We start from the raw sequence: 14,284 nt of genomic DNA, 5'->3' as shown, positions 1-14,284 counted from the left end.
ATTGTTTGGGCATGTGGGTTTATGCCTGTGAGATATTTGTTGAATGTTGACCACTGTGGCCCAAGACACTATATAAACCATTTGGTAACAATTATGAGCTTCCAGCTAAGAAGTGCACACTCTTCTCTACATACCATAAAATATCACAGCCAGGATCAGCACCCGAGTTTTCATATGGGTAGCCGAGACAATAACAGTTGCTCACAGGAGTTTCAGGTTAGCTCAATTATTTCACAACAGAGGCTGTATCAGGGCTAAAACTTTCATCGCCACACACCAATGCACTGGAGTGACAGTTTTCAAATCACTAATTAATAATTATCACTCGAATACACAATTAAAATCTGAAATTTAAGGTAGGTTCAGGTTTTTTCTTAGTGTGTTTTGTACCTCACGTTTAGGCTTGTACCAAAATAATCCAGTTCCCAGTGTTTCGAGGTAAATTGCGCCAGTCTTTTGATACTAGAAGTAAACATTTGTTTCACAGTGGCCCATAGAACGGTATGTGTGGTATACCACAATGAGGCCATCACTTTTTCATATAACAGTATAAACGGAACATATTTTAGGCCTAAAATTTCACTGGTATTATTACAAAAATATGAGCTTTCTTCTGATGCCAAAATCTCCATTTTTATAGGAAAAAGTGAGTGGGGGGATGAGGCTGTCGATAGTAAGGTCACCCATCTTTAAATCTGAACATAATAGTAATAGACTTGCACTTGTATGCCAGTGAGGCAGTTGAATTCAGAAACTATGCATAACCATATGAATGCATTTACAGGTTTGTAATTTGTATGCCTTATTTGTGAAGCTAATTGGTAAACATTTTATGCAAAAAAACAAATTGATAGGGCCTTTTATATAGCAAAATTAAACTAAACACAGCTTTTAAAGCCTTAATTCTCAACAATTGTCATGGAAAACGTTTCAAAATGATCAAGACACAATGTTTAAGAGTTTGATAAAACCACTTTATTGTACTACAGTTTCCAATTGCAAGCAAACAAGAAAGAAAAAATAAATATAAAATTAGTAATTCATACTGTGCAACACATACTGTTGCTTTATCCACACATAAATCTATATTAAGGCACTCATTACTAGTTGCAGACCAGCCACATCATAATTTGTAATATTGTGATTTAGAATTATTCATGAATACAAAATATATAGTATATACATCAGATGGTCAACTGAGGAATGATTCAGAGAATATTAAAGAGTTCATCTGTTAGTGTTAGGCTAAGCTAATAAAAAACTTGTTTCCTATAGGCAGTGCACATTTTGTTTTTTCGAGCTATTTTACCAGATTTCAGTTTTATATTCGAGAAATCCAGAAAAAAAAATTGAAGCAAAAGATGAATGACAAAATTATTCAAACACTTTTTTTCTTGTACATTTTGTTTTCTCTCATATCTTTGGTTTTACAAGAAATGTGAAATCAATAAATCCTAGGAACACCAATCTATAATTTTATAACTTTTTTATATTATAGCCTACCCTGCACTGACATTATATATTTGTGATTTGAGGCATTCATGTATCTTACCATAAATCCGGACTCTAAACATAGAAAAAAAACCATTTTGGTTTTCAAGCCACCTAAGGGAAACAAAGTAATTTGCACAATTCACACATGTTTTGCATCCAGTGAGTTAGAATAAGCCACACTTGTGTTTTTATACAACATGTACATACAGATAAATTATTAGAATTTCTATACAAAATAACCAATTAGAAAGTTAAATATGTGCTAGTCCATACCACCATGTTACAGTTGTTAGATAAAATTAAAAGAAATGCATGTTTTTCTCATGTAGATTGCCTTTAAAATCATTTTAAATCTGTTCAAAGAGAATTATATGAATTTTCATGTGTTACCAAAATTGACAATTTTGGGACTGAAGACAACTGCAACATTAATTTGTTATAAATCAAATTTCTTTTTAAATTCTACTAACGGATGGATACATATTTTTTACCAAATGTTAAGAATTTATCAGTTCTCACACTGCCTCTTTTGTTGATGTGTCCATTGCTTCATATTGGACTAGCTGCTGTGTTTTCACAACTTACCCTAATGTTTCAAAATATGCATAATTATTCAGGAAAGTTTTGCAAGTGCTTTTGGTGAGATATTAAGACTTAACTTGATAACCAGACACCTGGGTAAGTAATTGCAGTGTCACACCTTTCCTGGCACAATTTTATCTCTCAAATGCCAACAGGCAAGTACCAAATTTGAGCTCTACAATGCATAATCCTCAGTTTAATATTTATAAGTTAAAAAATACAAGCATAAATTCAAAACATGCAATATGCAAAACATTGGATGGCCTGATTGTTGGATGTCCATTTTTGTGTATGGTACATATTTTATGAAAAAAATAAAAATTAGGCACAGGAGTTAATACTGGAAGATCGGTATTCCTTTGACATTTATACATCAAGAATTTCCTCCCATACATGGAATAACTCGTGAAATTTGATTTATCCCTCATTTTTCCCTGTCTTCCAAATCTGGCAATTGAAGTCATATGATTGGAAGACACATGCCAATAGAGCTTATATAAAACCAACACCCTTCTCTGCAGTGATCGAATTTAGGAAAAATAAATGGTTGTCCCACGGACAACCAGATTACAATTTCTGGTTGTCCGTCTAAGTTTTTGGTTGTCCGTGAGGCCTACAAATGTGACTTTTGCTAGATTTATGGTTGTCCGGCGGACAACCGAATCAGTATTTTTTATTGTCCGGCGACTTTTTTAGTTGTCCCGGGCAACCGGACAACCAAAATTTCGAACCCTGCTTCTCTGTAATAGTTGATCTAAAATGGTGGTAAACTGGTAACCCACCCAGTGGTGACACATATCAGCTAAATAGATGTAGACACTGGATGCCAGTGCTGGATTTGGCTATAATAAAGTTGAATTTATAAAGAAACTAGTTTTATGTCTGACAAATCTGTCAATCAACCCTAGTACAGCCTGTGCTTGGTTATTATCGCATACCTAGGGTGGCACTAGGAGATGCCCTCCCTAGTTACGCAATATTAACCTATCATATGCCATGGAGCATTTGATTGACAGGATGGTAACAGACACAAACTGGTATCTTTATTTCTGGCTTTTATTATAACAGGTACATGTGGTCAGGTAATCATGAATATAATGAAAGTTGTATATCTCAGACCATACAAAATCAAAGTAAACCCTTTTATCCATACAATATCTAAAGGATACTCTACCTGTAAAGACCAATATTTTAAGTCATCAAATCTGAAGATGACATAAAGACTGCTTATTTGCTTTGTGAATGGTCCTCTTACGAATTGCACTTTATACTGGGTTAATAAATGAGTATTGTCTTTGTCTTTATACATGGGTTTTGTGGAGTATTTTAATACATGGGTTTTCACACACTGTCTTCATATGCCCTTTTGGTGGTTACTGGTTACAGTCGAATCCTGAAGGAGCTGCAACAAACACAGAAAGAGACAAACTTGTAATTAGTCATTACAACTATAACTAGAGCTACTGTGGCTCACGAGCCACGAATGTCAGGCGGTGACTTCTGTTTGACCTGATTTGACCTATGACCTCGGGTAAACGTGAGTTGACTACTCATGCTCTCTCAAATCAAGGGTAATTTGCATCACATTTAAGCCCAATTGGGCCTATTTTAACATTTGACCTCATTTGACCTTTCCTGTAACCTTGGATGACCTTTACGGTTTCATACTCCCCAAGTGTCAGGGATCATCCCCCCCCCGAGTTACAGCCCAATGGAAACAACTTAAAATTTGACCTGACCTTTGACCTCAGATGACCTTTATGGTTTCATACCTACTCCCCAAGTGTCAAGGATCATTTTCCGCAAGTTACAGCCCGATCGGAGCAACTTGAAATTTGACCTGACCTTTAACCTTGCATGACCTTTTTAGTTTTATACTCCTGAAGTGTCAGGGATTGTTTTCCCTGAGTTACAGGCCAATTGAAGCAACTTAAAATTTGACCTGACCTTTGACCTCGGATTGCCTTTGCGGTTTCATACTCCCTAAGTGTCAGGGATCATTTTCCCAAGTTACAGCCCGATCGAGCAACTTTAAATTTGACCTGACCTTTGACCTCACATGACCTTTGCGGTTTCATACTCCCCAAGTGTCAGGTATCATTTTCCCAGAGTTACGGCCCCATCAGAGCAGGTGTAACATTTGACCTTTGACATTGGATGACCTTAGCTGATGTTTCATGATCCCCTTATAAATCAATGATTATTATTTCAAAATTTTGCCCCCCTCCCATCCACCCAAGTACTAGTTTTCACCATTATTGCACCATATTGCTATATAGCATTTACCATCTAGCCTTAGTGTGTAGGTATTGATTTTCATAAATGCATCATGGGAAGGAATAAAATTTGACCACCATCCCCACCCCACAAGCAACTATATAGCATTCATCACATACCTTTAGTGTGTATTTTCGTAAATGCATCATGGGATAGCATAATTATCAAACCTAACAACTCTTATCTCTTATCAAAATAGCAGCACAATATTTACTTAAATTTTCCTGGAAACTTAAAACTACACCAGTAGACATGCCCAAGCATGCAACAAATCTTTATGCTTCTCTCTTGTTATCAAATAGCTGTCTCCTACAAGGTATCTGCCAAATTGCTGCCTCTATAATGATAGCTGCTTCATTACATTTCAGGCAAATATTTTCACAAATGACCCCTACATGAACTTACATGAACTTTGACCCCAATCTGTGGTACAACTTATTTGAAGCTTGGGCCAGCGGTTCTTGATGACCATGTTTGGTGGTCATAGCATGTCATTTAAAGGAGAAGTAGCATTTTAAAGATTTTCACAAATGACCCCTAATAACCCTTATGTGACCTTTGACCCCTATCTGTGTAGAAGTTATATGAAGCTTGGGCCAGTGCTTCTTGTGGCCAAGTTTGGTCAAAATTGGTGCAAGCGTCTGGCATTAGTAGCAATTTTTGGTTCTACTAAAGAAGAAAGAAAGAAAGAAGATTTGAGAGCTTCACAGTATATCAGGCGGATAAATCCGCCTGACATAACTAAGCTTGCAGGCTTTTACTATTTCAAGTCATGAGTAAGACTTAGAGAAATAAAGAGAAACTCTGCTGCTTGCCACAGTAATTTGACTTTCACTCTTTCCAGTACCTCATGGACACAGCCACTTACTCCATTATGCGGAGTTATTTATTAGATGTTTACTTTTCATTTAGTAATTTATATTCGTCAGATGTAAGTGTAAAAGCCACTTCATATATAAAATCTACCTGTGACAATACACCTACCAAACAGCAGAGAATGTTTAAATGCTCCTTAATGTTTTCATGCCACATTAATAAAACTTAAGAGATAGAAGTCATGATGAAGAGGTATTTGTTTGGAATCCCCACATATTTCCTACTTACTTCATGAAGTCTGGAGCTTTGGAGATAACATGTTCAAATTCTGCAAATGACAGAGCATCATCATCATCTAAATCTGATTCTTCTAAGATCTATAACGACAACAGAAATATACAGGATGTTTACTACCACAGAGTTGATAATTACAACATAATATTTGCAAAGGCTCCTGTCAGAGAGAATGATCTTGTCTGGCATGTAGCATGTTTAGAAGATATATATTTTCAGTTCAGCAAAATAATCCTAGTGCAGACCTGCCAACCATTTCAAACAGTTTTCAGTATTCTTAAGATTAAAATATGTATTTTCAATACAAAATCCACCATTTCTTGTAGAAAGGTAATTATCAGTAGCATTTTTTAGCATTGTTAGTGGTACTAATAAATTGCAATAGACTGGTATGCTCTCAACTGAACTGTGATGTGAGTATCTTGATATCCTTATTGCTTTCAGTGTTATTATTTCTTTCATTCCTTCATGGTTCATTCTAAATTTCAAAACATTTAACCAATATCCTGTATCCTGGAACAAGTCTTTGCAGTTATTTTGTTTATTTATAATCATCAATTATTTTACATTTATATAAACTTAAGAGCTAATGATATTAACACGTAGACTTACATTGTTAATAAGCTGTTGCATATCCTCATCTGACAACTGTTGTTCACCTGTTAATCTGTTGATCACTTCTCTCAAATCACCACTGCTTACAAAATCATCTTCATCAAAATCTGTAAATTACATTACCATCAGCAAATTAACAGGAATGCTTGTTTTAATCCTTGCTAGAAGTTAGATTACATACTTCAAGAATAATGTTAATTTTCTCTACCAAATCATGTTTTCAGTAGCCAATTGTACACACTAGTTTCTGAATGGTTGATTTGAAATTCTATTATTTTTTTCCATTACGATAAATTTTAAAACACAATAGAATATTCACTTTTGTGCATTTGTTGGAAACTGCTCCTGAATGTTTTGAAATAAATAAACGCATCAGAAAAGAGTCTTAGCTTTGCTGAATAAATATGATTGTGTGAACATACCATATATTCTGAAGGCATATTCAGATTTGACACTTTTAGGAGCTGCATCACTGAATACTGACATCATGTCTAGGAAATCTTCAAATGACAATGACCCATCTCCTTGAGAGGAAAACACCTTGCATATACGATCCTTGAATGGATTTACCTACAATCAAGATGGAGTTGGAAAGTATGAAATCAGATAATTATCAACAACAAAAATATATATATATATATTATAAGCATATTTTGTATCCAATATTTCAGTCCAAACAAAAAACAAAGTCTCCATCCTGATTACATGTGAAAACACACTTGTACAAAACAGTAAGTAACAGTAAATATTCACATTAAATTAAATCAATCCTTGTACATGTAAGTGTTCATTAAGTATTTAAATCCAGCATATACTTTCATATTACAACCAGGTTTTAACTATGTTGATATGATAGCAATATAAATTACCTTTAGCTCAGGAAGCTCACAGACTGTCCCTTGTGGTAAACACACATCTTTATTTGCTCTTACAGCATCCGGGTCTAACAGGTGGAAGCGCTTATGGACACTATATAAACAAAACACAAAATAAACAGAACATGTCATCAATGTTACACAGTGGCTGTCAGATGAACAGTTTATATAAGAAATTCTTTACCTTAGAAAACAATTTTCATGTTAATATGACCAAAAATATTACAGTTTTTAACCATATGTAATTGATTAGAAGTTGTAAAAAGTAAGATCGATAATGTTTTCTGGATGATCTGCAAGGCATGATGGTGTTTTAAAGCATAATTTTTCTATGAAAAAAGAATAAGCTTTAATATGGGAATAGAGTAACATGGAAAGGAGTATATTATTCCACAGAACAATGGCACATATACAATTTGCAGAATTCCTTGTAAAATACAAATTATTGGACTCAAAATGTTTTGGAGGTGGATAAATATATTTTTAAATCTTTTAAAATGGGCCTGGTATTATATGTACAATGTGCATTGATAATCAATACTTACTGTAAAATTTCTTTCTTACTGAAAAATGTCAGCTCCTGCAAGTGAAAAAGATATGGATTTTTATGTAGTTATATATAGCGAGTGATTTGATCTCATAATAAATTGATTTAGATGAGAATACATTGTCTCTATCTAGCAATTAGCCTAATTTAGTATGACAACAGATAAGTCTATCGACTCGAGGTAAATGGAAATGGCTCATTAGTTTCTTATAGCTTTTCAGGACTTTTATAAAAACACACAGATCATGCGCCACCATCAAAATATATGCTGCATGAAGCAGGTCGCTTCCCTGCATCAAGTAAGAGCAACATAATACACGATTACTGTGAACATAATATTTACTTCTGAACTAATTTCCTACCATTTCTGATTGACCAGCTACTGAAAAGGTTTATTGCCTCCTCCCAGACCCAGGCATGTCCTCAAGTTTTCATCATAAATGAACAAAGTAAAATGGTCCTTTGTTTGTTTACGGGCCCGGGGGTAATGTTTTAACACACGGGCCCCTTTGATCAGTGATGATGATGTAGGACTTCATAAGTGTGTGTTTGGGGGAGGAGCAGTGGCATAAATTTCTTTGTAACATGGGGGGGGTAGAGAGTAGACTTCTCCGTAGTCCACTTGCCCATTTTGCATACTCTGGCTGTTACATTTAAGCATAAAACGCTGTTTTGTATTAATGTGTGTGCAATTGATAGATTTTCACATCTGATATTTTCAGTCACCATACTCCCTCTGTTTGTTAGCTTCCCAAGTGGACTACTTACTTTGACTTGCGGTCAACATTTTTAACATGGGACTCAATGGAGAGTTAGGCCAATTTCTGGCCTAACTAAAATTGGCCATGATGTAATGCATCTTTAAATGGATCTGGCTTGTGATTGGTCGCCCAGATCTCGCTATTGTTTAAATCCTCCGGGCACATGCTATTACCATTGACTACATCGTACATAACAATCTATGGAATTTTATGGCACGTTTGTGGTGACGAAAGTTAATCTCTCAGTGGTGCATGGACGCACATTTAGCGCGTCTAATACTACCATGCTGAGTACTTGCACGGTTACATTGGATTGATAAACAAGTATGATTGATCAATTAACTGGTAGATTCCAAAATCAGAATTGTTTAGTATTTAAGTGAGCTATTATAATTATGCAAGATATGTTGCATTCAATAACTTTTATTGTCACTAAAAATCTAATTATATAAACTCTTTATGATCATTTTACCATTGAGCACTTTAATTTTAACATGTTTAATTTAAACATCAGTATATGAAATTTTGAGTTCAACGGAATGTGTTCATCATGATTAAATAATAATAACATATTTTTATCAAAATTCGACTATGGCATAGTCTAGGGGGGAGGTTGGTGTAAAATCCTTGAACATAGCTGAAGCGGAGTGAAAGTAGCATGTTTAGCTGCCAGCCTGCCAATAATCAAATATGAATATTGAAGGAGACAAATGAAGACTAAATGTAGCTTTGGCAAAATTTGCAATGATCATTTCATAGCGAGTGTGTAGAAAAAATCAAATATCACAGATATACTTTTGTAGGTCCTGTGGTTCTTGAGATAAATGTTGTACACTAAATTGTAAAATCCCATTGTGGCCTGTACACCATCCGCGATAATCAACTTTTGAAAAGCACTCTAAACAAGGATTTAACCCTTGGCTAAAACAATACCCTAAACAGGTGTTTTCACACCCTAAACAGGGATTTTATTCCTTGCATCAAATTTCATACCCTAAATTTCATTTCCGCGTATTAGCAATTGCAATTTCAAGTACCTTTTCTCCAATATTTTATGTTTTTGACACCTTAAACGCGTATCGTGCCTACCCACGAAAAACTAGGCCAACCCTTTTTACGCGTTTTCATTAAATCGCGGATGGTGTACAGGCTGTTTCATTGACAATCACACACTGAATAAGCCATTATGAAATGAAGGTACCTAACAAAATCAGCATCAAATGCAACTAAAATGGGAACTGAATTTACTCTAGCATGTATGGATTAATAAAATTAAATAAATTACTTGTTTTAGCATCTTCAACTTTACTGTGTACAAATGTACCATTTTTTTATCAAAAAATTGCTGAATAATAAAGGCAAGCACGCTCCTAGTTCATTCGCCCGTTGCCATGTGGGCTCTACAGGAACGGTAGCCCTAGAACTCTGGCCATGGTATCCGTTTTTACTTCTACTAGGGCCAGAGGCACTTACATTGAAAAATTTGTTGGAGATGCTTGAACGATCCAGTACAAAAAATGACAGCATTTCAATGCTTGATCGAGGTCACTAATTAACATGATAAAACTCACTTGAGAACACACAATCGCCGGTCATTTCTAAAGATGCATTTATACTCAATCGCTTTTGGAGAAACCTGAATCGCACGCATGGTCAGTGTACTAAATCGCCGCCGTATTTGCCTGCTGAGCATGCGCATGGTTCGCTGTTTTTCAAAAGCGACACGTAGGCCTATAATGACACCCTCTGTCGGTCAACGTTCTCTAAAATTGCACACATAACTTGTGTAGTTAGCGACAATGATTCAGTATGGGTATAAACACAGCTTTACACAATGACTAATTTACATAGGCACAAAAGACCGTGTTCATGTACCGTTACTCAGCCAAACATGGCAGAGTAGGTCCCGGATCTTCTGTGTATGTTCCTATCTCCTCAACGTTATACCTTTCCAACAAGGAAAGAGATACGAAAGGCGAACGTCTAAGGAACGGCGACTGAAGGCGAAATTTCGAAAAGTGGTAGAGTTGTTTAGCGTGGCAACACTGGTGATGTACCAGATTCAGGCGTGCTTGCCTATAATATAATTCAGCAATTTTTTGATAAAAACAATGGTATACTGGGAAATTTAATGCGTTTTAATACATGATTTAAGTTCAACTTTGTGTATTTATACAGCACCCAAACCGGGACCCAAACCGGCTTCACAGATTCGGCGAGCAGGGCACTCTATCCTTTCTACCTCATTGGTACTGACGAAACAAAGTTGGACGTGGAATCATATCATTACTGGAATGCTGGACGGTTCGCACCCTTTCAATTTCGGACCGTGCACTTTCGCCCCTTTCTATTTCGCACCGTGCACTTTCGCCCCCTTTTTATACCGCGGGTATTGTGCTGCTGTTGATTGATGCACGATCGATTACTTGAACTCCCGGCGGTGCGGCGTAGTACCGGTATATTTATAGTGCTGGGGCCGTCGGGCATGCACTTATTAAGTCATGATAAACCGGGAAGGAAGGAAAGAAAGGATATTTTATAACAAAATAGAGGAACGATATTTTTTTTCTCAGTATATATTACAGGCCAGATATTTTAGCAGCAGGCTTACCCAAAATAATGAAATAATTAGAATTCAATGATAAAAATAGTAATAATAATAAATAGTAATAATAATAATAAATTTATATTTAATTATTAATTATAATATGTATAAAAACAGTGAAAATTTGTTCCAACTGACGACCAAAGGATGGATCCAAAAGGATACAAGTGTCAACAAGCAATGGATAAAATTAAAAACAATGAAAGTATGACACAACATCCAATGGGGAGTAACACAAAACATATAAACAAAGTTAATTTAATAATATAATATGATGATAATAATAATAATAATATGATAATAATAATAATAATAACAATGTTAATAATATAAACAAAGTTTATTTAATAATATAATATAATGATAATAATATGATAATAATAATAAGAAGAAGAATAACAATGATATGAGGATTAATGCAGATTATTTTTATCATATTCATTTATCTCTTAGTGAAATATTGTATTAGTCTATGTACATTTTTGCATTATAATTATCTTTTAACAAACTTTTATATTTTATATTTTAGTAATGTTTTAATATCCACACGGACATGTGGAAGATCAATATTGTATTGAACATGTTTTACCGTGTATAAATAAAGTTATTATTATTATTATTATTATTATTATTATTATTATCCCCTCACTTTTCTCAAAAAAATGAGATTTTTATACCACTGGAAACCTCTGGCTACATAATGTTTATGTCCAAAAAATAATTCTTGCAGATTTAATTCGTCTAGCAAAAATATCGTCAATTTTGAATTACGTTCTGGTGTACCAGAACGAAATTACAACAGTGGCCTATGGAGCAGTGTAATACACATAGTCATGCATAACTCGCATAATGCAAAATCGGAATCAACTGAAATTTTGGGAATAAGATTTTTTCAAGCATATCTACCATGTCTACTAAAAAATGTCATAAAAAGATGATACTAGGATCACGAAATACTCCTTTAAGATAGATGTCATTTATGCGTCGGACCCCTATAGCCTGATCATGCAAACGAAAAAAGAAAGAAAGGAAATAAAGAAAGAAAGGGAAAGAAAAAACGAAATCCAAAGAAATTAAGATGAACTGAACAAATCTAATTGATAGAAATAAATTGATTGTTTAAAACTGTTTATTATGTGCAGCAACATCCAAAAACAAAACAGGGTTCAAAAGACGCTTTCTTGATTAAAAAAAAAGAAGAAAAAAGGCACTATAAAAACGAAAAAAAAGGAAAAAGAAAAGAAAAAAAAAGAAAGAAATTCATCTCCATTACACGATCTTTATTATCTAAGAATAGATGCTATATTACACTATTGACATCTTCGAGTTCAAACATCCCGCCTTAAAATTGTCGGCATATTTAGCAGATTAAGATATAAGATGTGCCGTGGTGTTAATAAAGCATCGTCATAATGAGTCCGTGATTGACAGGCCATTAAACAAAATGAATCATGAACACATAAATGTCAATCATTTACAATGCAGAATTGGATAGCATTTTTTCCACAAATTTGTTTATTTACTTTATGTTATTTATTAAAACCATATTTATACAGGGCTACCTTTCAGAAAAATTTGCTATTACAGGGGCTCTGTGTCATAAAAACAATATACATAACAATTTGTAGAATTATACATAAGCCCTATATATGTAAGAATTTTTTTAAAACATAAAAAATGCATAAACATCAAAAAATCATACATCAAATATATTAAAATTCATTAAAAGTATTTACATTTCTTTGTTTTATACAATTTACGTAACACTTGTAGAAATATATATTAAATTAATTAAGAACACAGACAAAATACATCATTCATTAAAAGACATAAAAGTTAAAACATTTGGTTCATTATTTACATTTCTCATTAAAGCGAACAGAAAACTTTCCTGATTAATAATATTTTACGATCGACGTCAAGAGGCATATGGCACTTTTATGCGTGTCTGTTTACGGTACCCTACCATTGATTGGACCCACACCATACCCGGCGCTTTCGCGTAAGTCATTCATTACATAATGGGTTGAAGGAGTCACATTTTATACAATCACGCAGCTGCGCGGTCCGGAGACTTGTCAAGCAATCGATCAGGTACGGGTGTGTTCTGGGACTAATATATGCGTGCTACTGCCTAGTCACCGTAGGCTACCATTGCATTGATTGAACCCATGTCACGCCCGGCGCTTTCGGCGTACTAGTGGCAGCTAATACTCGCGGTGAAGAAAGGTGGTGAAAATCGGCACAGCATTATCGCAAAGCTGCTGCAGGCATTTGTTTTGCTTGTGCGCATTTGTCTTTGAGAAATTTGCTAATTTGTTTTTCCATTAGTGTCATGTCAAAGAAGATCAATTGGCAACATAAAGATGGGATAAAATTATAAATTATAAGCCATCATATTTTTGGCCATATCAATATTAGGCCCTATAAATTTTATACTTTATAGGCCATAAATAATTGAATACTAAATTATATAGCCTATTATAAAGTACTAATAAGGTAACATAATTCTAATAACAATAATATAATAATAATTAATATAATAATAATAATAATAATAATAATAATAATAATAATAATAATAATATAATAAAAATAATTAATAGGCTTAAAATAAAATAAAATAGAAATGAAATAAAATAAAATAGGCCTAAGTAAAACAAAATATCAAATCAAAAACATAATGAATACCAATCTTTAGTGAAGCACATTTAATATATCGTAATAATATAGGCCTATTAAATTCAATCGAACCGGAGAGTCCATCAACATACTATTTGCTTTTGTACACGCTGGACCCAGTACCGGTACTGCAAACACAGACAATCAACACTCAAAAGTCAACCAATACTATACACATACAACACCCCACTGTACCGCCGGGAGTTGAAGCGATCGATCGTGCATCATCAATCAACAGCAGCACATTACCCGCGGTTTAAAAAGGGGGCGAAAGTGCACGGGTGCGAAATTGAAAGGGTGCGAACCGTCCTGTTTCCCATTACTGTTACTCATAGATTCATATTTAAATCATACTTCCGTGTCCATGTCCATTCTAAATACGACACGACACACGGATCATCAAAAGGCAAAATACTCACCTGATAGTCCTGAAGTTCAGCTTCGGTGAAAGAACTATGTGAACCACCCATTCTAGATCCTCCCAGCACCTTCACCGCCGCATAAAAGTGATAAAACACACCAAAACAGGCAGATTTTAAAGGCTGATTTGATCCCGGATTTGATAACCCTACTTGTTGATCAATCAATGAATCGTCTCCATCCAGAGTGTCAAAGGTCAAACGGGACTAAAGAAAAAGTGATCAACAAGAATTCCTTTAAAAATTGCCAACCCGCGCTATACACGTTTATGCATAATTTAAGCGTATAGATGTTTGGAACATTAATATATAGAGGG

At 34.5% G+C, this 14,284-nt stretch overlaps 1 protein-coding gene across 1 annotated transcript; it reads right to left on the bottom strand.

The window, feature by feature from the left end:
• Positions 1 to 952: 952 nt before the first annotated feature.
• LOC140149001 (calcium and integrin-binding family member 2-like) lies at positions 953 to 14,163 on the bottom strand. Its single transcript, XM_072171134.1, has 7 exons — positions 13,968 to 14,163; positions 7,499 to 7,533; positions 6,948 to 7,047; positions 6,501 to 6,648; positions 6,076 to 6,185; positions 5,458 to 5,546; positions 953 to 3,478 (listed from the first exon to the last, which is right to left on the bottom strand). Exons 1-7 carry the CDS (start codon positions 14,016 to 14,018, stop codon positions 3,457 to 3,459), a joined length of 555 nt encoding a protein of 184 aa, XP_072027235.1. The 5' UTR covers positions 14,019 to 14,163; the 3' UTR covers positions 953 to 3,456.
• Positions 14,164 to 14,284: the final 121 nt, after the last annotated feature.

The sequence above is a fragment of the Amphiura filiformis genome, chromosome 3 (genome assembly GCF_039555335.1).
Source record: "Amphiura filiformis chromosome 3, Afil_fr2py, whole genome shotgun sequence".
NCBI lineage: Eukaryota > Metazoa > Echinodermata > Ophiuroidea > Amphilepidida > Amphiuridae > Amphiura > Amphiura filiformis.
The sequence above is the reverse complement of the archived record's forward strand: the minus strand, read 5'-3'. Positions and strand labels throughout refer to the sequence as shown.

What these genes read in the sequence shown, in the direction of transcription:
- LOC140149001 (XM_072171134.1), bottom strand. Translation starts at nt 14,018, where the DNA reads ATGGGTGGTTCACATAGTTCTTTCACCGAAGCTGAACTTCAGGACTAT. An exon ending in ATATGCCTTCAGAATATATG is followed by an intron (nt 6,186 to 6,500) that starts GTATGTTCACAC and finishes TGTAATTTACAG; the next exon opens with ATTTTGATGAAGATGATTTT. An exon ending in AAAGCTCCAGACTTCATGAA is followed by an intron (nt 3,479 to 5,457) that starts GTAAGTAGGAAA and finishes TGTTTGTTGCAG; the next exon opens with CTCCTTCAGGATTCGACTGT.